The sequence below is a fragment of the Carassius gibelio genome, chromosome B14 (genome assembly GCF_023724105.1).
Source record: "Carassius gibelio isolate Cgi1373 ecotype wild population from Czech Republic chromosome B14, carGib1.2-hapl.c, whole genome shotgun sequence".
Classification (NCBI taxonomy): domain Eukaryota; kingdom Metazoa; phylum Chordata; class Actinopteri; order Cypriniformes; family Cyprinidae; genus Carassius; species Carassius gibelio.
In genome coordinates this window covers 14572233-14595627 of record NC_068409.1, presented here as the reverse complement: position 1 = coordinate 14595627, position 23395 = coordinate 14572233, and the positions used below count along the sequence as shown (strand labels likewise).

Here is a 23395-nt window from a genome sequence, read left to right as displayed (position 1 = left end):
TGGTGTCTGTAACCAATCAAAGACACTTTCTTATCAGGAACGCTGACAAGGGAACCAAGGGAAATATGACCATGGAAAATATGACGAGTCAAAAGACTCAATGCATGTGACCCCTCCTAAAAACAGCTCATTAACTCCTTCCTTCGAAGTCAGAAGGGATATTAAACAACCTATACTATCATTATCTAACATACAGTCTTTCACTGTGCACCAGTCAATGCAAAATACAATTAAAAATCTGTGGCACTAAGGTATCCTATAATAACCTAGCAGGGGAAACGCTATTAACCTCTAGGGACCTGTAGGAGGCGCCACAAAAGAAATTGCGATGATTGGTTTATTTCCAGTTTCATCACAGTGTTTTAAACTCTCTCGCTCACCTACTTCTCAATCTAGCTCCCATGTGGATCTTATAGTAAAATGGAACAGCTCCCAAGTGACAGGCTTTACAAAATAGGTCTGAGCGACAGATGAACCTAATAGCGGAGAGAGCCGGAGGCACGTTAGCGAAGAACAGGCCACAGTTGATAAGTCATTGAGTGAGAGTCTTATCCATGCATGAGAAATTATGTCAAATATTCCATTTATCTCACAGACCCTAGAACAGACCGGCCAACTTCTATTAAATGTCACAGCCTAAATAGCTCATCACAACATGGTAGAGCGGTATTTAAAGAGCATTTAGTTCTGTTCTTGCGAATGGATGGCTTAAGTTACCGGGGAAAGAGCTGAAAAGTTGACATTTCCAAACTAAACATTCCGCGCTCCAGATTTAAGTGCGGGTAATTTCTCCTGTTGCCTTTATTTAGGAATGACATTTAGTTCTTTCTGATAAATCTGACCACTATCTGTACGTCTGAGCCACAAGGTGGCGCTCACTGGAACCCTATCAAAGATTTCAGACATCAGGGCTTGATTCATAAATGTCAGTTGGATGTTAAATAATGCAAAAGCATGTCAACATTGTTCCCGAAGGTTTGACTGAACTGCCGAAAAACACCCAAGCATTGCGTTCGCAGAATAGACTCTCTCCAGGGCCGTGTTTATCAGTCCACAATTGGCCTCATTATGAGAAACATCAAATCTCAGTGCGGACAGGATCGCTTTATTACGATCATTAATTCCATAGTACTCTGTGTGCTAGTACTCCCAAGTTTCACTTGTATTTGTGTGTATGTTTGGGATGAAGCCCGGATTTTCTAAGGCTCTTGTTAGTGTGAAAGGCAGTACTGATCCATGGCTTCAGGGCTGGCTGTGAGTGATGTTCTCCCGAACACGGCCGCAAACGCTACTAATAACACAGCAGAGGAATGCGGTGACCATGGAAATGACTGTGCCATGCTGATAAGGGCTCCCACAGATGACATCATAGTAGTCTATGTGAGACTGCAGGATGACTCAGTAGGGTGTGGTGTCTGAAGTCATCATTACCGGTCTTTTCACAGAAAAAAACCCTTCCTGGGAAAATTCTTCATAGCCCTCGTAAGGGACATGGTATCTATAAACTGTTGATTGCAACAGAGATAATTTATTATTCATTCCGAATGGCCCAAATGTAGATTTCATCAGTATAACAAGGAATATTTTATCACAAGCTGCGCCTTGTATTCAAAAATACACCCATAGATACCTATAACACATATTATGCTTACAGCCTCTTTATGAATATATTTATTATATAGATTTATATAATATTTAACCCATGCAATAATAATCATACTGTAGACTGAATCTACAGTATGGACAGGTTTGTAAAAGCCAACGACAGTGAGCCTCACCTGGTTTGGGAATCAAAAAGTGTTTAGTGTACAACATTAAGGATTTTATATCAAACGCTTTATATAATTATGAACTGTATAGGCCCAGCAATATGCAAAACGATTAACATGAAATGCTGAAAAGGAAGCAGACAATTTTGGTTTCTAGAGGTCTCATGGATTTTAAAGGGGTTTCATGCTCTCGGCAGTTATTCAATGTACAAATCACATTGTTGTTGGCACAAACCATGTTTATCCTAGCTGAAGGTGAACCCGTTTTTAATGTAATCTGAGTTTTTTTTTAGCTTATGGAGTTTTGCGCGTGATGTTTGATGATGAGGGATCTCAAGCAACCTGTCCATGTTGGCATCTTCTTAATTTGGCTAGCTTTAACCAAGTAACTGTTGATTTTGTTCCAAACTACTGTTTGAATGGATGCACAGCCTGTGATATCAAAAACAACCAAAAATATGGGAAGCATTTTTCATTCGCTTTCAAAACCTATGCTTTTTATTTTGCTGTCATAACTAGGTATAAATAAATTTGCATCATTAGCATTGATTTTAGCTGATGTCCTTAATTGTATAAGAAGAAATCTGCAACACAACACCTGAGAACCACTTAATATATATGAATAAAGAAAATGGATAAATTATATAATGGAAGAAGAGGAGCTCATGGCTAAAAATGACCACTTTTGTTAACTTCAGATCAAGGGACTGTTGTAGTATGCATTTAAACACAACACACTCACCTTAATGACTGGTCTAAGTTCGAAAGAACAAGCCTTTTAAGGTTCATTAACAACATTAACAACAAAACCTGAAGTTCTTACTTAATGTCTAGTCCATCAAACTAATTTAGTAGTCTTTTACTTCCCCCAGTACCCGAAGAACAAGAAGTCGTTGTTGTTAATGAACTCTACCTTCCTTTGCCGCTGAGTTTAGATTATTGTCTGTGCTCTACCACTAAAGCAATTTCCTCTGCGTATCTAATTGGTATTACAACCGCTTGGCTTCTCCTGATTTGTGTGAGAGTTATTTATTTATTTTCATTCCAGGGGACCACAGCAGTTTCCCAATGGGCAACAACAGTGAGATGCATAATCTGCTGAAAATATGAATTTCTAAGGGCTAAATTAACACAGCTGTCAATTACCCCAATGCTGTTTTATGTTCCCATAAAGACAAAATTAGAAAATGCCATACGACACAGTAAAAAACAGACAGACTAGATGCAAAAACAATACACCGAAGAGAATAAAACATCCACTTTCATGCACCGTCATCTTTTCTGTATGGCCATTATGAGATGAGATGCGCATGTTTATTTTTTAATACATCTGGCCCCATCCAATAACCTGCTTATTGCTCCTTCACTTCATTAAGCTCCAAGAAAAAAAAAGAAACAACAAAAAAAAAACACTTGGGTCTGGCAGATTTGCTCATTATATTTCACAATAGTATTCAGGCTTGTGAAGACAAAGTACTTGTCATCTACATTGCAGTCCCCTCCTCTACCAAAATTGCTCAGCAGTGCATATACTCTATGTCATATTCTTAAACATTGGTTCACCTCCCCTCCCCCAAACGTACTATCAAGTACATGAACCCAGTCTTGTATGACACATAGTCGTTGGAACTATATGATGCATAGATGTAATCATTTCCCCTAGAGACTAAGGTATGATTTTCACGGGAGCTGTATTACTCCTTCACTAGAGTAGCCCCTCTATCTCTGTTGACTGATGGTGAGGATAACTTGAGACCACCATACAAACAGAATATGAGATACTTTCTGCTCCAAAGATGAATATGACAGCTTTGCATAAAATATAACTTCATTACAATTCCAGCTAAAACATAAAACTCAAGGCAGAGAACCATTATGAATTCTTAGAAAATACGAAATAAATTAAATGACTATCATCCACTTGGATCTATTGTAGAGAACTATGCCCTCCCCATATAAACTGCTGAAAATGTAAGATTATTACTATTCATGCTACAACTCGCCTGAGACTCAAATCTCAATAACTTCCTATATGAGTCAGACCCACTTGGGCTGCACTCACTGTGTTTGAGGAAACAAATCTCATACAAGCTTCTCATATATTCGCTGCACTTCTTAGTTTCTCTTTTTCATATATAGATTTTTTTTTAAAGGATGAATTTGATCATGAAATTAAATGTTATCATCAATAATGAGTAATCTAAACACAAAAAGGTCTCCTAGCCTTTCTAGTCTGGTGTACAAATGGTCAGCAAGCTGGTTTCTCAGCCTGACCAATGGTGCTCAATTAACTGGCCACCCAGCTTGACCAGCTGAACATGCCTCAAAATCTCCTAAAGTGACCAACATGACCAATATGTATATATGCAGATAGATAGATAGATAGATAGATAGATAGATAGATAGATGTGCCGGTCTCCCTTTTTTGTCACAAAATGATTACTCTTTATTTATAAAATCAAATTTATAAAATGATTATTCTTTGTTTCTCTGCTTAAAAACATCTTAATTATGTATTTTACTTTCTTCATTATACGTTATAAATCTCTTCTTGCTGAGTTTGTGAAGCTATGAAGAGAATGTAAAACAAATGTAGCCTATGCTGTAGGCTACTGTTGTTTAAATAAAGCACATGAACTGAAACTGAGTGAGAGAGAAAGAGAGAGAGAGAGAGTGAGTATGCACATTTCCTCTTTAAATTTTTTCTTTACATTTTTTCAGGCAACTATCATCTAAATAAAGTCACTTCACAAATTTCGCCACATTTAAATATCCTTTCGCACCTTTTAATCTGATAGCATTGTGTTTTACAGTTCTCTATTTGAGCTCAGCTGAACTTTCCTCGAGTATCGAGCCACTCCCAAACACACCTGATAACACTGAGCAACTGCTGGGAGTCCGCCATCAGCCTCCGCACATTCAAGGCGCTGGAAAAAAGCGAAACCACTTCGAAATACTTGACGAACTCGTACATTTATCACTCAAACAGGCTCTTTTAGTCAGGTTTTAGTGGATTATATCATTTGGCTGTGATTTAGCCGCTGGGAGGTATTACACCCGCGGAAAAAAAAAACTTTACCGCAGTTTTTTTTTTAAAGTCTCACCTCTCCATTTTGAATCCGACGGGAATTTCAACAGTTTGGTGAGTATGTTTTGCTTTTGTCTTGATAGTTTAAATTACTTTATTTTTAGTATAACCAATATAAAAGTGAATTTGCTTCATACTGGGTTCAACTTATGTCTGTATTGTGAATACAAGAGAGACAGAAATGCGGAATGTGTGTATGTGGCTAACATTGTTAGCTCGTTTCCTTACTTCATGGAATGTTTGGGATATTTTTGTCTTTGTCGTTTCATATTACACTAAATGAAAATCGGCTTGTTTCTTGTAAACGCTTTGTTAGCAATCTTTTGACGAATGTAGATAGGCCATGAAAGGGAAAAAGAGTCGACAACATCTTAAGTATGAAACAGAAACTATCCTGAAAACTTTGTTAGGGAATGCTAGTTAGCCGTTAGCTGTAACGTTACGTCTCTTATCCGGACAAATGTGTCAGGAGTTTTACTCTTAAAGGTGTTTATAACCTTTAAAACCAGGGCATGTATTTGTTGTTGTGGATGTTTAGCCTTTTTATTTTTTTTTAAAACTATGATCATTATAGTCTGAGGCACTTATGAGAATTAAATCCATTTGAGGAGTATAGGGCGCCGCCTAAACCACAAACTATGGATCAGGCCCTTAATGTGAGCTCTGCCCTTAGCGGTGTATAAAAATAGGCTATGCATACAGTTATTGAGATATGTTGTCTTTCTAAAATAACAACAGTGATAATGTTTACCACTCTACCTGTTGATATGTAATAGATGGTGTACAGTCAGTTTGTCATTATTGCACAATAAACCCTCATTGGCTTTATTTTATGGTAAGTTTAACTGGCTGTACAATATTCCGTTTTACACGTGATTTATCAAAAAAATGTTACATGTATATCTATATTACTTGTCAAATAATTAACAGTTACGTGGCTTAGATCCGATTTAAAATTTTATTAAATGACCTGTATATTGTTTCAGAGATTACGGGTTGGAAAATGTTCCTTACAGTGTATAAAATAGTCAGTAATGGATAATTGAGATACAAGATGGGGCCAGTTGCAATTTTGTAAAACAAAAGTGAGCAAACCTTGTGAGGTGAGACAAGAATGTAGCACCGGTTTCATTTTCCCAGATGACTATTCTGATTAGTTAGGCCATGTCCTAAATCCCGTATACTTTTAAATGGGGCAGTATCTGAGGGGGCAGCCATGTGTTGTTGTGGTGTCTGAAATGGTGCCTGTTATCAAGTGCACTCATTCAGTCACATAATGCACTGCAACAATGAGTGTAGAATCGATTCACACTCGATAGCTAGAGAATACCCATACTGCACTGTATGAATGCAGCTGAATTTATCCATCCATCCAAACAGTCATCCATGGCAGAGACCTGTAAATCTTGAGTCGGTAGAGGATTCTTTGCAGAATCTTGGATAATTTAGTTTTACACCAAGATTCTGACTGTCAAACAACAACAACAATAATAGTAATAAGAGTAAATAATCTTGGGTAATCATTATGTCATTAAAAATGTTGTTGCTTATAGCAAGTTTGGCTATAAGTTTGACTTTTAATTAAATGGATATTTACTTCTGGAATCCCATTCTTGCATTCCATTGGAATGTGAAGAATTCTAGATGTTTTTATATAGTTCTTGTTTGTTCTGCAATTTTTTAATTCTAACTAAAGAGTAATATTTTCCACACAAATGACCCTGTATATATGGAAATTATTCATTTAGTTTAATTTCTTTGAAACATTTTTTATTATTATTATTATAAAACTACTTATGAATTATTCAGTTTTCTTGGTCCAAAGTTGAATGTCCTAACTTTTTGTAAGACACATTTGAAATTCAAGGTTTTATTTCCAGTATGTTGGTCATGCAACACTGACCTCGCCCACTTTGTCTGCATTCCCTGACCTATATAGCAAACAATGTCCATTTAGTCTGGCTGTCTAGTACAGACAGACCCCTGCAACATCAGCAGAGCCCTTGGGGTAGGCTGATTATCCTTGTCCTTCAGTGCAAAATTGCTGATCAATACAACTGCAGTCATTGTTTGAATGGAAAATAGCAGAGTGGGCAACAGAACAACTCATACGGCATAAGTGTGAGTTTGTTATGGTTAGCAGTGTCGATTGTTTACATAATTAGTGATTGCGTACAGATTGAGTCTGTCATGTGACATTTCATTTGATAAAAGAGTAGACACAGCCCCAGGCCACATGTTTGTGTCTGTCGCGCTATCCCTTTTAATCCATTGATTGCATTTTCTCTCCTCAGAAACATGACGAGCATTAACACTGCAAACATCAACTTCAAATGGGATCCCAAAAGCCTGGAGATCCGCACACTGGCTGTGGAAAGACTGCTGGAGCCCTTGGTTACCCAGGTCAGACTACTTTTCCAGGTTTCACACTCAGTTGTTGCATTAATCACCAAAGGTCAATCTTTTACTTAAATTTGTTCTTGCACCAATTGCAGGTCACCACTCTTGTGAACTCTAGCAACAAAGGACCGTCCAACAAGAAGAAAGGCCGCTCCAAGAAGGCTCCCATTCTGGCAGCCTCTGTGGAGACAGCCACCCAGAACTTCCTGGAGAAAGGAGAGAAGATTGCTAAAGAGAGCCAGTTCTTAAAGGACGAGCTGACTGCAGCAGTGGAGGATGTCCGCAAGCAAGGTATGCAAATAAAAGTTAACTAGGGTTGAGTAGACAATATTAAGTTTGATGAACTGATATCAGTTTTTAAATTCCAAGATCATTCTTTTAGTTATGCTGTTTTTCTGTTTTCTGTGGGAACAAAAATCCATTGCTTTAACTTGCTGTCTATCCAATAATCATCTTATGATGTACTGCTAGTTATAGTTTGAAATCCACATGAATGAACATCATAAAGTATGTTCAAAGAAATGGTATGATGCACTGAAATGTTTCATGTCACATGTAATCGCTCAATCAGTGGTTTAGCCGCTGCAAGACGTCAGTAAAAACAGCTTGTATAATAACATGAAACATAACGTTACATTTGCCCCAAGAAATGCCCATAGCTTGTTAATTGGTTTGAACAAATTACTCTAGAGGAGCATTTTACTAATTATATATAAAATGATTGATATTTATTATTCTTTTACTTAACCTGTAAGTGATGTTTTTACTACAGAGTATGTTAGTATATGACTTTGATATGATTAATGTTTGAATAAAAGTTTTTATGAGGGCCACTCTTTTAAATGTTATTTCAGCAACAAACTGGAGTAGAAACATAATTATAGAAATTTATTTATAGATATACACAATTTTTTTAGTTTAAATCTTTGTCTGTAACTGTTTTTTTATATTTTTATATATATATATATATATATATTTTTTTTTTTTTTTTTTACTCCGGTTGAGTGCTGATTATTATGTCATATTTCATTAAGTTGACAGGATGTTTTCCTAAAGAAAAATAGATGTGTACTGTACCTGATATATCAAATCAAAATCTGAATTTTTGAATCTGAATTAAATGCATCAATTAGGGCTGTCACGATATTAGATTTTTCACACCATGATTATAGTGGACATGCATTTTCACTTCTTCAAGTCACAGCTGACCTGAGACTCTGGTTTTCTCGGTCGTCTTTGAAGCTTCCTATGTAATAACGAGAGAAAATAGTATAGAGTTCAACAGTATGATGAATAAATAAACACCAAAACTGATACTTTAAACTTGCATACCTGTATTTTAATGTCTTTAACCTATAGTTAGTCATGCAGTTAATGCCCTTCTAGTTCAGTTTCAGTGTGGGTCTAGAACGGCTGCAGGGGTCCTATGACATTGCTAAAAAGAACATTATTTTGTGTAATGCAATGTTTATGCTGTTTAAAGCTGCAGTCCGTAGCTTATTGGCAAAAAATGATCCAAAATCAATATTTGAACAAGTACATAACCAGCCAGTGTTCAAAACTATCGCCTTTAGCCTGAGTCTACACAACACATCAACTTATAATAATGTTTTCAAATTTGAGTGGTACGGGGGAAATTTTTTGTGGGAAATTTAAGCATGATGCTGCTTCATTACGTCACGTCTGTAAACATAAAGAAGTTTTCCTGGCTTCTAGGCTATCACATGTGAGGATCCTGCAGGTAGTTTAGCCCCATTCGGACGAGACTAGTTTTACAGGGGGACATTATAGAAATTGCACAGACGTACTTGGTGATTTTAATCCCATCCGAGTCTGCCACGTCTGTGTTTTTCTCAAAGAACCTCTGTAATAATTCCAGAGCAAATTACTGTTTTTCAGCAAACTCCATGAACCTCTGAGAAAACTAATCCCATTTGAATGCGAATGTCTGTGATTGCTGGCGATATTTTATTTCATAACACGTTTCCTTGTATGTTTTGGCCAGCGTGAATTACAATAGGTGCTCTTACCGTGTGCATGTTTAATATATTTGCTTCCAGGGAAAGAAATGATGATGATGATAATAATAATAAAAATAATAAAATCAAGAGCTAGATCACGTAAACCGTTAATACTGGCTAATTTTATATCCGCATCAGGTAAGATTACTCTTTCATTTATGTACTCAATTATATAATGTTTTAATTACAGATGTACCTTTATGAAAATTAAACATGGGTTTAGCGTACTACAAAAAAAGTTCATGCATGAAACGCCATTTTAAAAACACTGCGCTCAAGTTTAAAGAAGTTCACTCCCATCTTCTTGCATGCTTTACCTATTCCACTGGCTGCATCATATCCTTGTCAAAACAAAAGCACTGTGTGAATGATGCCTAGGGGTAAATGATCTTTTACCACGTCCTTCACAGATTGCGTCACACGTGAGTGGTAAATCACATGCGCCGACATGCAGTTGGATCATTCTTTTCTCTTAGCTGTTCTTACTGGCATATTGTCAAAAGTGTCTAATTCTAACATTTGGAATTTTTTTTATATATTTTTTTTTTGTTCAAAATCATGATTCCTTGATTTCTAAATAATAAAATTAGGGCAAACAATAAATTTAAATTACTCAATAAAATCTGGAAAATCGCCCATCTCTACCTCTACGATAAGTTCAAAAGTGTCTGCAGCCATTGAACCTATTACAAGAAACGGTTGAATATCCTAATTTGAGTAATGGCTGTAATCAGAGGTTTCACTTCCTGTTTTCATTATCCATCTCTGCTTATCTGCATGTGCGGATGGATTTTTGAATTAAGAGGGCTTGGCTTGTGCTATCAGAGTTGCTGCTATCACGCAATGAAGTGTGTACAACCCTCCCCCCCCACCAATACTGTTGTCCTGTATATCCCCTCACTCAATCTCATGTTGTTCGCTCTCATTACAGAACAGCACTGGTATCTCTGCCATGGCTTCTTACAAAAAGAGGATAGAGAAGACCGGTTAATAGCAGGGTTTAACCCTGTCAGATTGCACAACTCCTCATTTCTGCATGCCTTGCTCCATGTATTTTTGATTAAAGTCCTGCAGATATTGAAATGAGATCACTGTGGCACTCTAGTTAGCGCATATTTTCATTTGACTTAAATAAGATGCAGTAACCTCATCATATCAGTATGAGTTTAGAGGCCTTCAGTTTATGGTGTAAATTTGCATGCCATTTTTGACACTGATTGGGTATATGGCTATGCTCCCTTTGCTGAGGAGGGATTGTCACATTCTTTAGCAAACAGCTTGCCTTGACTTGTTGCGCTGATCCATCAAGATATTTTTATTTTTGCTCTGTTGCCAAGAATGAGAAAACAAGAGCAAAACAACTTACTTGCATATATACATGGAGTCTGCCAGTTGTCAAAGGTGATGTCCGATGTGGATAAGGCGACTCTTTACTTATGCAGGACTTTAGCCCAAGTCTGTCGGTTGTGACAGAAATAACCTGTAGCCAGAAAGTCATCACCATACGTTCTCTTTCAAAGTGAGTGGCTGACGTGAGCCTCCTTGACTGGAATGCCCCCTTCTTTTGGAATGAGTGTGGCATTTCGCACTTCTGAGATGTAGAGTGCAGGCTCAACCCACTTATTACTTGTTGGAATTACATCTTTGTCAGTTTCAGACTCTGCACTCAGTGGTTATTGGCTTAGTTTGGGCTGTAAAATCTGTCAAGCACTGGCCAGCATGCTGCTGTGATGCCGGGGAATGTCACATTGGTTTTGCTATGCTTTCGTTGGCTGTGGAATCCAGAAGCTGTAGCTTGCTTGTGGCGTAGACTGTCAGCTATGCAGTTTTGCTCGACCTTGCGTGGTTCGACTGATAATGCCACCATTGAGTGGGGTTAAAGCTTCCCTAGATTGAAAAGAGATCCTGGTACCCAGCTGTGGCTTACCAGCTGTTCTGCGATCCAGACAAATGTAATCGTTGGGTAATGCAGTTAGAAGCCACTGAATCCTTGAACGATTTTCTCCCTAACAGCTCTAGAATTGTCTGCTGCATGTATACATGCAACATTAGCATGTCTCCTGGGTAGAATGCGTCTTATTTACAGTAGAAACTGATTTTGATTGCTTTGCACCTTTCAGCGGGACAGATGAAGGATGCTGGGAATGATAATGCCGTCTGCCTTCCCTCCAAGGTATCTGGATGCTAATTGTGCCTTCTTCACTTTCAACATTTCATCACAAGCCTCTGTGGTCCTCTTGTGAGCGCTACCTTAGAAGTGATAGATGTGAGTTTATTATGGGTGCACTGATCACTATCAGGCCCATGAAAATGGTCTTATTGATTGCTCCCTCAGTAGGGAATGACAGTCCTAGAGACCTTAGTTCTTTTTGTATGGTAGATGGTGGTGTGAATTTATTTTTAACTGATGGGTAAAATAGAAAGGTTCTTAGAGATACTATTCAGTGTGTGGCAGCCACCTCTTGCGCAATAACCCAGAAAATCTTGTTGCCATCATTCTGTGAGACTTGCTTCCTGTTATCAGGGAACACTGCACATTATTCTAAACATCAACAAAGGAAGGAATGAGACCCCCTCCTGAGCACAAAGCTCTTACTCACTGCCCCCTCAAATTGATTTTCTCTTTTCATTAAGTCAATTTCAGTTGAGTCTAGTTATGAAGTTGGCTATTACTTGCACTCTTGGCCAGGGTCATTGCTGGCTTTTTTTATTTTTATGTATGGCTTGAGTGGGATGCGGAGATCCGCACGAGTGCATTCAGTTCAGTTGGAGGTTTGTGGTCACACGGCAGTGCTTATTCATTTTTAGTATTTTAAGCTAAAGTTAAAATGCTCTGCTTTGTCACATTGAAAAGGTTTCAACATGAACCAACTGGGATGTGAAGGCAAGTGATGACACCCTTTCGCAGGGACATCAGATAAGACGTCAGTGTTATCCCAGGGACTCGACCTTCACTGAAAGAACTCATTTGGTGTGCTAGCATGTGTCACAGAGCTCTGGCTATGAGTAGAGATGAATCAAGTCTTTGCTTTCACCACCATGTTTCAGTGCTTCTGACTTGCGTCTCCATCTAACATTTTCACGAAATGACATCCTAATGCAATTAGCCTGTCACCCCCCCTAACCACTGGCATTTATCCTTGAACATGAAAACCTGCTGGCCTGGTGATTAGCTCTATATTTCACCTTGTGGTTGTTCTTGTGTATAGTGGTTGGCTCTTATGACAGACTGCAGGGTGGAATTGTTGGTTTAAGTCTCACAGTTCACAGGGTAGCCCTTTATTTCAGGGTATTATTGATGTTTTTCCCATCATGCTCATTGTTTACTTGGTTTTGTGAGGTCGGGTTGCCACTAAAGATCCTCCTGTACGTCATGTATTTGTGTTGTCTTTCAAGTGACCTTGGATGGTATTATCATGGGCAATTAACAGAAGCAGATTTAATCAAATACAGGACAATAATTAAGTCCCAGTCTTTGGCATTTCAAAAGGCCTTTTTGGAAGTAATTGCATCTTCAGATGTTGAATTATCTGTGATGTCGACTTCCACATTAGGAAATGATCATTTCATTTACCTTGCTACTCTTGCATCATGAAGGGTATGAATCTACGAATTAAAACTAGTAATGAGACGCTGTGCATGACTCTTTTTCTGTAGGAGAATCCATGAAGTTGGCCTCAGGAGAGTTTGCAGAGGATCCCTGTTCTTCAGTGAAGAGAGGCAACATGGTCCGTGCTGCACGTGCCCTTCTTTCTGCTGTCACTCATCTGCTTGTACTGGCAGACATGGCTGATGTGTACCAGCTTCTGCTTCAGCTCAAACTGGTAAGACATGCACACATGTACCCTTTGACAGGTTGGTTCACCAAAAAGCAAAATTTGTTATTGTTTGCTAAAGCTCCCATACACTACAGTTAAAAGGTTTGCCAGTAAGTTTGATAATTTTTATTCAGGCAAGCATACATTACACTGATGAAAAATGACAGTAAAGAAATATTACAGTAAGTTGGTATTTTAACTGAAAAATGTGTATTGTTTTCCAGAAACACATTAGGCATGGGATGTGAGAGATATCATCTGAGATTATATCATAATTGTTGTTTTAAAGATGTGCAATTTGACATTTTAGTATTTTGCAAAAACAAAACCAAATACCTACGTAGTACACACATTCATTACGTGATGAAGGCCCCGTCCACACGGAGACGCGTTTCTGTGAATATGCACACATTTTTTTTATCGGATAGGCGTTTCGTCCACACGGATCAGGCGTTTTCATCAGGTGAAACCGCTATTTTTTTGAAACCGGGTCCCAGAGTGGATAAATTTTAAAACGCCGTCTTTGCGTTTTCATCTGGACGGCTAATCCGTATATTTTCTGAAACGATGATGTCATCAGCCCACGTCTCCCCCCTAGTCAGACACCTCTACGTCACGTAACTGCAACAAAAACATGAACAAACACTGAACGATTGTCTTTTTATTAATTAACATTAACACTGATTAATAAATGTATTGTTCCTTGTTAGTTTGTGTACCACGCGCAAGGTTTATGAGCATAGTCCAAGTCTTCTCTGTTTTTAGTGTCTCTCTGTGGCAGAATTACAGCGCCACATACTGGTCTGGCATGTATGCTACATCATTATGCGGTTTCGTGTGGACGTGGATATTTCTTGAGACTAGGAAAAAAAAGATCGGATTGGGGTAAACTCTGTCTCCGTGTGGACGGGGCCGAAGTCACATGGATAAAACAGTTCCAGTGTGGTGGTGTTAGTGCAGGAGTGATAGAGGGTTCCCTGGTAATGGATGTATTAATGCAGCACTCTGCTCACAAATGCTGCTTTATCAGGAATTTTATGCAAGATACAATGAAAATGATATTGAACATTTTGTGAAGACAGTCGGTTTCCTTCTAAAATAGTCATGTCGTTCCAAAACCATAAAAGCTTTGTGTCTTTAACACACAATTTAAGATATTTTGGATAAAAACCCGAGAGGCTTGTGACTGTCCCATAGACTGCCAAGGAAGGTACACTGTTAAGGTCCAGAAAAGTCATACATACATTTCGGCAAAATATTGTCTAATTATTGTAATTAAAAAAATCACCCAAAATATTGAGATTATAATTAGGCAGCACAATTATTTTCAACATTGATAATAAAAATAAATGTTTGAGTAAATAATTATAAAGATTTCTGAAGTGAATAATAACATGAAAATCAAATTTCATTGGCTGCTAAAAATTCCGCTTTGCCGTAAGATAAATAAAATGTATTTTAAAATGTATTAAAATAGAAAAGTTATTTTAAAATGTAATATTTCAGTATGACTTTGTTTTTGGATAATTGAATTGGTAAGCATGAGTCGTCTTTTACAAACATTGAAAATCTTACAGACCCCAAACTTTGGAAGATTAGTGTAGTTCCAGACCTGTGTGGAGATTAAACTAGAGATGTTGTTTTCCTGATATATGATAACCATAGGCTTTTCAGTCTTAAAACGGTACCTATAAAAGTGGTCTATATGATTCTCACCATATAATACAAGTTTTCTGAAGCCATGCATTAGTTTTAAGTCATTATATCCACTATTCATCTAACCCTCTGCTGTAGCTCACAAATCTCTTTAATGCATATGCATATTTATTTGCATGTCACGTTTCACTTCTAAGAAATGCCAGAACCTTTGGTGTCTGTCGAGAGTAAATGATGACACAATTTTCATTTTTGGGTGAATGATTCTTTTAACATTTTGATCACTCTAGACATGCCTGGAGGGGTTATGTGAAAATGGACAGAGTATGTGCCCAGCAATTTCCATTTCATTTTGGAGTGGCTCACATCATGCCAACCAGCAGAAACTCTCTGGCAAAGTATCAGTCTGGTCTTTTTGAAATATGACACCTTTTCAAACTCAAAGTTTTGAGCTGGAAATTAGCCAAAATGTGTTCATGTTTATAACTGGTTCTAATGTTTACAATCTTAGTTGGCTGATAGCAAGGTTATTTTGAACTTTTGTATCTTGCTGTATCACTTAGACTTAGTCCACCACTGATTTCAAATTTCCTTTTATAACCCTCTTCATTATCTCTACCCCTCGTCAGTTTCTGGATCTGAGAAAAAGCTAAAGCCAAAGGGAGTACCGCAGAGAACTGGCTTTGGTCCAGAAGGCTGGGTAAAGCACACAAATAGTTGCCTGAGTTTAGTCCTATTTACCCCTTCATCATATGCACTGGTGTCAGTGATTTTATTACCCTCTGGGTTTACTTCCCAACTCTTCTTGAACTTCCTCCAAAAGTAATTATATGCACAGCAAACCCAGTTACTATGTGTGAATATTAACGGTTCATATTTAAAAAGAAAGCCCTGCATGGAAGCTGGATATTGCCAGCATTCCTGTAGCCTAAAATTTGTTTCTCAAATACACCTCGGTTTTATATTAGATTTGTTTGCATTTAGTCTATAGGTTGTTGGAACAAACTAGATTACATCCTCTCTCTGTTTTCTGCAAACAACACACAATTGAATCACACTTTGTGTAGTCCCTATGCAGAGTAGAGAGGTCTTGTCACATTTGTGCACAAAGATTTCACCATGTTGGCATGACTGTGAAAAGCCCCCTTCATTGTAAATGTATGATGATACAGGTGGGTTATTTTTTCAGTCTTAGAATTTATAGCCCATTTCAGACAGTAATTGTGGACGTCTGTAAAAATACATTTACATATCACCTCATGGATTCGGGTGGTGATCTATTTACAGAGGAGGAGCGAGTTCTGTGATTCTACGAACCCAGGAACGCACTGCTCACGTGACCAGTCACACAATTGTCTGCTGAAAATACAATTAATTTTATAATTAAATTAAATCTTATTGTGTAAAATGCATTTAAAATACTATGTACTATATATACTATGTATGTATTTACTATGTAAAATGTATTTTTCAAGCCTATTTTATAAATCTATAATCCTATGCATTTCATTATTTAAATCTTCATTTTAAAAATGATATATCGATGAGCTATAGTTGTATATAATTATACGCAATATAGGTATGTGTATATATCAGTTTATAATACACATTTTAAAATTGTATTGCATACCTTTTGCTGCCATAAGACCCATTTTGAATGTTTGCCTGCTTTTCTCTTGCTGCTCCCAGCCGCTGTGAGCAGTTATGGTCAGTATTGTAAATACTTTCCAGCATTTTAGAAATATGCATGCAAATTAAACCGAAGTACAACAGTTAACGTACCTTACGGTGTTCAGGAGTGCTCAAAAAGGGTTTAAGCATGGAATTTTGAATCGATTTCTTCACGTAAAGTCAGATGTTGAGTCGGACCGCGATTAAAATGACTCACGACCTTGGTGTTTGTGAGAAAGTGGTATGTAATTCGGCCGGGGACTATTACAGTGGTGGTGAGAGGAAAAACACTGACATCCTGGATTCGGACGGCAATTAAATCACTGACTACCCCCGGTAAATGGTGAAAATCACTTGCGTCCCCCTGAGAAACAATTACAGCCTGATTAGGGCTTATGCCAGCTTTTTTCACTTGAAGTTCATGATGGAAGTGGAAGCAGAAGCTTTCTTGTGGAAGAGTAGGTGCTGTTTTTCTTGCTTTTTTCTTATTTTTCATTGGATCGTTCTGGGAGCTCAGCTTGAGTGATCAAATGAGAAGCTTTTTAAGTGTGCTTGTGTGACCATGAAATATTTATCATTATGTACTAATGATTTGGCAAATGTATTTGTTGAATTAGAATAAACCTATGAAAGGTAAAATCATGAGAGAGAATTATTATAATTTTTTTTTTGCACTGAGTTGCGCTGATTACAGTTTGAATGTTGGTCTCAGATTTTCTGTCTCGCTGGTTGTCACTAATAATTTTTTCAGTACAATAATTTCATATTGAGACACTTTCTGTTGAACAGCTTAGTTTTCTCCTTATTTTAGCAAAGTAATCAATGCATTTGTGTATATAATGTATGTGTATGTACATTTTTATATCTTTGTTAGTGTGCATATACTGTAAATAATTGTAAACAAAATATTTACGTAGTATTTAGATGTTTTATATGTCCAGCTAGTAAAGTCTGATCTTTCACCCTCTCTTCAGTGCTTTCTTTTGTTTCTATCAATAGAAAGAGGAAAAGCTCACAATAAGTTCTAAATATTAATATATCCCAGTAGGGCCTTTTAATAGTTTTATGGTGATTAAGAAATACAAAGCATGAACGGATGAATGATTTTCAAATGTCACACTTAAACATAGACTGTAGATTAAGGTCTTTAATGGTTTATTATATTTGACCCACAGGTTGAGGAGAGCCTGGTGAAGGTGCGTAACGCTGGCACTGAGCAGGACCTGGGTATCCAGTACAAAGCTTTGAAACCAGAGGTGGACAAACTGAACATGATGGCAGCCAAGAGGCAGCAGGTAAAATGCAGCCACTCCTCGTACCCAATGTTCTCATAATCTGAAGAGATTTCATTTGCCAATGTACGGACTTCGAATAGCATTACATCCTCCACCCACATGTACAATGAGGAGCTATGTAGTAATGGTTGAAGATTTAATGCATGTTAGCACGGACTATCTTCTTTGTATCAGTCGTGGAGGGGAAAGCAAACTGGGTTGGAGCAGCTAGAGTGACAAAATCCATTTAAATGATATGAGAATTGGGTCTTTGAGATTTCTTGTGGCATATCAGGATGAACAGTATTCAGCAGTGATTGATTTCAAGGTTGAATTTTCCAGGTGAGCTCACTGATTTATAGAAAGAACATTGCTTTGCAATAGAGAGAGATTATTATATCTTGACAATGCTAATTATTTCTCCATTCGAATATGGAGTAGAGCTGTTCATTTTATTTATTCAGCATGATTTCCCCTCTCATGCTACATTGGGCCCTCTAAAGATGATACTTTTGTGAATCAGTTGGCAGATGCTACAGTCTCCCTCCCAAGGTTTTTTTTTTTTTTTATTTGTGAAAAAAGTATTATTATTATTATTATTTATTTTTTACTCCCTTTTCAGGAGTTAGGCTTTTTTCCACTGAGAACAGAAGTCATTTTCAGTGAGTGCTAGTCCACACTTGGGAGATCTCAGATTTGACAGCAAAGATCGATCATGAAAGCACAAAAATTGTCCCTTTTTTTTTTTTTTTCTCATCTTCAAAACATTTCACATAGATCAGAATCCTGTGTCAACTATACTCAAACTGCACACAAAGTGTGTTTTCTGACTGTAACTTGTGTTCTGACAGACAGCAATTTGTGTCAACACTGCACACTGACTTTAAGTATGGGGCAGGAACAGCAACACTTTAGAGATTAGAGGGCGTTCACGCAGGACGCATTCCCTCTTGCAAACAGCTAGACGGAGTGCGTATGGAGCTGGCCATTGATTATTAACTTGACACGTCATCTTAAAAATGTGACACTTATGGCTTGAAGGAAAAAAAAAGTTTGTTCTGACTAGGGATGTCAACGATTAATCGATGATCGATTAATTGTCGATAAGAGATGCAATCGATTAAGGCTATCGATGGTCGGTTAACCAATTCAATGTTGGGCTGCGTGCGGCTCATGCGCACTCAACACGTGCGAGCGGCTGTGAGTGACGGTGACTATATATAAAAGCATCATCATTCATTCACAATGTACAAATTAAGCTTTTAATGTGATTTAAACTTTAAAGTACATTAAAAAAGAAACAACATAAAAGTTCTTCAACATTAAATGCAATAGAAATGTAGTTACTAATCATTTCATCAGATAACTGTTTTATGTCGTGCGCTTTGCAGGGCTGCGGGACACAGTGACAGGACAGGTAGTCTATTCATTCCTACAACTTGTTAATTCATTCCTACGAATTATTAATGTGGCAATTGTCCATGTTTCATTAATTTTGTTCCCTAAATAACCCATGATTTAAGTGAAATAAGGGAACAAATTAATAAATCGAACGAATTCTTAATTCATGAAATCTTTAATTTCCCTTCCCATGTTTACCACAGTAAGAGATGCGAAAACAGTTATTAAAAGCGAAAGATAATAAAATAAACCTGGGAAATTAGAGGGTTAGACTATGAAGATTTAGGAAAAGAAACAATGCCTAAATATACTGAATTTGTGGAAATTCGTGACCAACCGGCAAACCAGAACAAAGCCGCGTAAATGAAGACTATGGGGTCCAAAAGCATGGTCGCGATCATTTTCCAGTTAACCTATTATTCCTCTAATAAACAAAGCTTTTATACCACACTTGTCATAATCAGATCTTATCATTTCTAAATAAATAATTGCTGGATTCAAAACAGCGATTAATAGGCGCTGTGACCGACACATTCCTGGAGCATTCACTGCTGTCACTAAACGGTGATGCCGAGCATCGTTCACATGTTTCTGCATGGACCTGACTAGGGCACAGGTTCTAAGCCCTGGGACAAAATGGGATGCTTTAAGGAAAATTTATAGCCTACTAAGTAATAGGCCCAACATAAAAATAACAATTTGTTTTCATGTTTTTTTTTTTTTTTTTTTTTAAATAGGCTATGCGAAATATATCCGACTTAAATAGGCTAATTAAGATTGACGGATTTAAAACAGAAGTGTGGGCGCTCCATAAGTTCACAAAAAAAAAAAAAAAAGGATGACAACGCATTCTGTTTGTTTGCTTTATTTTACAAGAGCACAAATCTTCTTTTTTATTGTGAGTGTGCACAAATGAAAGTAAACACGTTTGCGGAAAATATATATATTTTTTAATGTCTCAGCTGTTTCGATCGCCCCGGAGCCTGCTGCACACGTATATTCTAGCGATTCAAACTTACATCGCAGTCTGTTCATTATCAGAATAAAATGTCAACTAAACATTAAAAGGTTACACTGGTCAGTTTAAATAGACCGTAGTATACCGGTCCACTCTGCTGTTATGCCAAGGACGTTTTTGCTCATATGAAGAGGATCATCTTTTCCGTCTATATGCGAATGCGTGTTAAGTACAAGCCTAGTTTACATTATAAATAATAGTTTAACATTCAAATACATTGCGAATATGGAAACATTTCGATTTGTGCCGAATGAGACATGAGCAATAACCTCCAAATAAATCTAGCCAAAGCCGCGCTCGCTCATCCTCGTCTGCACGCATGCACTGTCACGATCTAATGCGCTGTATGCCGGATTTTTAAAAATCTGACATTTTCTAGGACAGAATCCAGCAGGATCAAATTAATGTGAGCAACTGTGTTTTGGTGCAGCAGCGCCGATGTAGTTCACTTAATGTGCAGCGCAGTCACACGCGCTCCACATTTCGGATAATTTTATACAATAATGTCAGTTGAAAACATTGCAATTGTGCTTTAAAATACAACAAGGAGCACCACAAAACCGTTTAAAGAGGGACGTTCAGCGTTCTCCGTGCGGGATTGGAAACTGTCAACAAAGTAAAATGACCTCAAAAGTATGGCGCGCTCTCTTCATTTTATCAAATGATCATAATCGCATCTATTCATTTTATAATCCTGCTACTAGCATTTTATTCAGACTAAAACCTCTTTAATTCAAGTGAGAAAGCGTTTTGTGTGTGTGTGTGGCTTTTGCACATCCTGTCATACCGCTGACTGCGTGCCTGCAATAGACGCATTTTGCAGTATTATGGTTAACGATTAATCGATTAATTGATCGTTAATTTAAACGACGATCGATCATGGAAATAATCGAAATTTGACATCCCTAGTTCTGACTCATTTTTATGTACACTGGCAATAAAAAAAGTAGAGAAATTACCCAGTGTGCTCACTTAACAGAAGTTATCATATTTAATTTGGTTCCACATGGCACGTGTTTCTGCATGGCATATTTGCCAGGCTGTATGATCATGATCTGATTATGAGCATGTGTGGGCCCTTGGGGGCTCTCTTTAATGTCCTTATTATGACAGGCCTGTCGCATCACCACTGAACTCTCCCTCTTCATATGACAGGAACTCAAGGACGTCCATCACAAGGACCAAATGGCGGCGGCTCGCGGCATCCTTCAGAGGAATGTTCCCATGCTGTACTCTGCTTCTCATGCCTGTCTGCAGCACCCAGACGTGGCCGCGTACAAGGCCAACCGGGACCTCATCTACAAGCAGCTGCAGCACGCTGTCTCCGGCATATCTAATGCAGCTCAGGCTGCCAGCAGCGAGGACTCCAGCTTCTCCCAGTCTGCAGGTGGAGGAGAGCTGGCCTACGCCCTCAACAACTTTGATGTAAGTCCGTGGGCTTTGAATGTCACATGTTTTGGACAAGTTTCTCTGATCCAGACAGAAATAGCAAGCTAATAAGCTGTGTCAGTGAAGAATTGTCATTCAGGAACATGACCGAGACTAAACTGAGAATTGGCCTCACTCTAATTGAAGGGAATGTGCTCTGTGAGCGTTGTAATTTAGGGAATGGGTGTTTTTTTTTTTGCCCGTTGTATTGGGACAGATGCCATATTGCATGTTGTGTTGAGGTGCAACAGGAAGGTTTATGCGCTTTTCAGTGAGGGTGTGAAAAGGCAGTGAACAGCTTGGTCCAGCTTTAGGTATGGGATTATAGATCGTGAAATATTCAGAATTCATGGAAAAGGTTATGTCGAAGAGTTATGAAATATGCAGCTCCTTGCAGACCTTAGGCTTGACTTAATGTGTTAAAAATTCTTTAATTGCTAAATCAATATTTTATCTTCATAAGGTCTGCAGAAAGATCAGGCTTTAGGCTAAAAATGTCTTGACTTTTGGAACTTTTGGTCAGTTTCTGCTTTTGGGTTTGTGAAAAGTGCAACGTTGTTATGAAGCCAGTGGTGAAGATGGGTATATTGTGTGTAGGATCTAAAAGCTGTTCCATCACCCTCTGCAACTGCTCCACACAATTTTATCAACAGAGCGTGAGAGCAGCGAGTTGTTGACACATCCAGTGTGTGATTGAATTGTGTCTAGGAGACCGTAATCCAGGATTGGATCAGATTACATTTGTATGTCCAAACAAAGCTGAGCTACTGACCTCAGAGTCTTTCACGAGTTTGAACTTTTGTTGCAGGGTCAGGTCAACACCAAGAACTTACAGGAAAAAACATGACAATTTGACTAAGCAGTACATTTATATCCTGTTGTGAAATGTTTTAAATGGTTCAGATCAGAGTCTCTAAATTTAATGTGAGGTTAAGGGTAGCAAGTGATCATTAGCTATCCTTCATTTATTTGCACTTTGAACAGTTAGGCTCCTTCCGAAATAGGATGCAAATCATTAGTCTCACCGTGTTTGGTCTGTTGCACTCTCAACATTTTAAACAATCAGTTAGTGAAATAATAAATTCAAATGATATGCACGAACTGAAATGTTGCCATTGAGATCTTATAAAAGGAAAAAAGTAGGTTATAATGGTACAAACTGTGTTTTGTGCATAAGGTGCCTGCACATATTACTTTTGAATTTGTTGGTCTAGCAAATGCAACCTGTAGTTTTAAGTAATAGATATTGTTGAATAGTTTGTTCCTGATGGACAGGTTGGGAAGTTAACTTTTATTTTTTCCATTAGCCACAGTGACCGCTAAATTCAGAATTTTACCAGCGTGTTTTTTTTTCTTTTAGCTTATGCCTGTGAAATTGAATTTAACAAGGCATTTATTTATTTTTTTTAACTTTTTTTTCCGGTAAATATTAAAAACACCTTAATATCTAAAAAGAAGAGAAAAACTTGCATGGTTTTTTTTTTTTTTCCCCCATCATACACAAGTTCCATCACAACTATGACACTGGCCAATAGGAGCACAGAAGTACCTTTTGTTCAAGCCTTCAAACATGCTAAAACTAAAGGGGGGCAATGGTTATTGGTCCTGCTAGGTGTAATTTTACAATGGAGGAAAATATTTGTGGCCCTACAGCAACAATGCTTTAGCATTTATGCTGAGGGATTACTGCGACACACTGAACAAAAAAAAGGGGTCTTTGTCATGAGTGTCTCGTCAGTGTAGCCTGTTCTGTGATTAGCAGTAAATGTCCATCACCTGCTTTTAAATGGAGCGCCACTTAATATACAGAGTCGTAGTTTGCTGACAAGCTACCCATTATCACGTTCATAA

General features: G+C 37.8%; 1 protein-coding gene across 1 annotated transcript in view; it reads left to right on the top strand.

Annotated features, from left to right (window-relative positions):
* Positions 1 to 4587: 4587 nt before the first annotated feature.
* The window catches only part of LOC127971064 (catenin alpha-1), a 95539-nt gene continuing 76731 nt past the window's right edge, over positions 4588 to 23395 (top strand). Inside the window, exons 1-6 of the mRNA XM_052573821.1 lie at positions 4588 to 4911; positions 7152 to 7260; positions 7353 to 7548; positions 12936 to 13102; positions 17599 to 17718; positions 21272 to 21541. Of these exons, the coding sequence (XP_052429781.1) occupies positions 7156 to 7260; positions 7353 to 7548; positions 12936 to 13102; positions 17599 to 17718; positions 21272 to 21541 (858 nt within the window). The 5' untranslated portion in view covers positions 4588 to 4911; positions 7152 to 7155. The remainder of the gene's footprint in view (positions 4912 to 7151; positions 7261 to 7352; positions 7549 to 12935; positions 13103 to 17598; positions 17719 to 21271; positions 21542 to 23395) is intronic.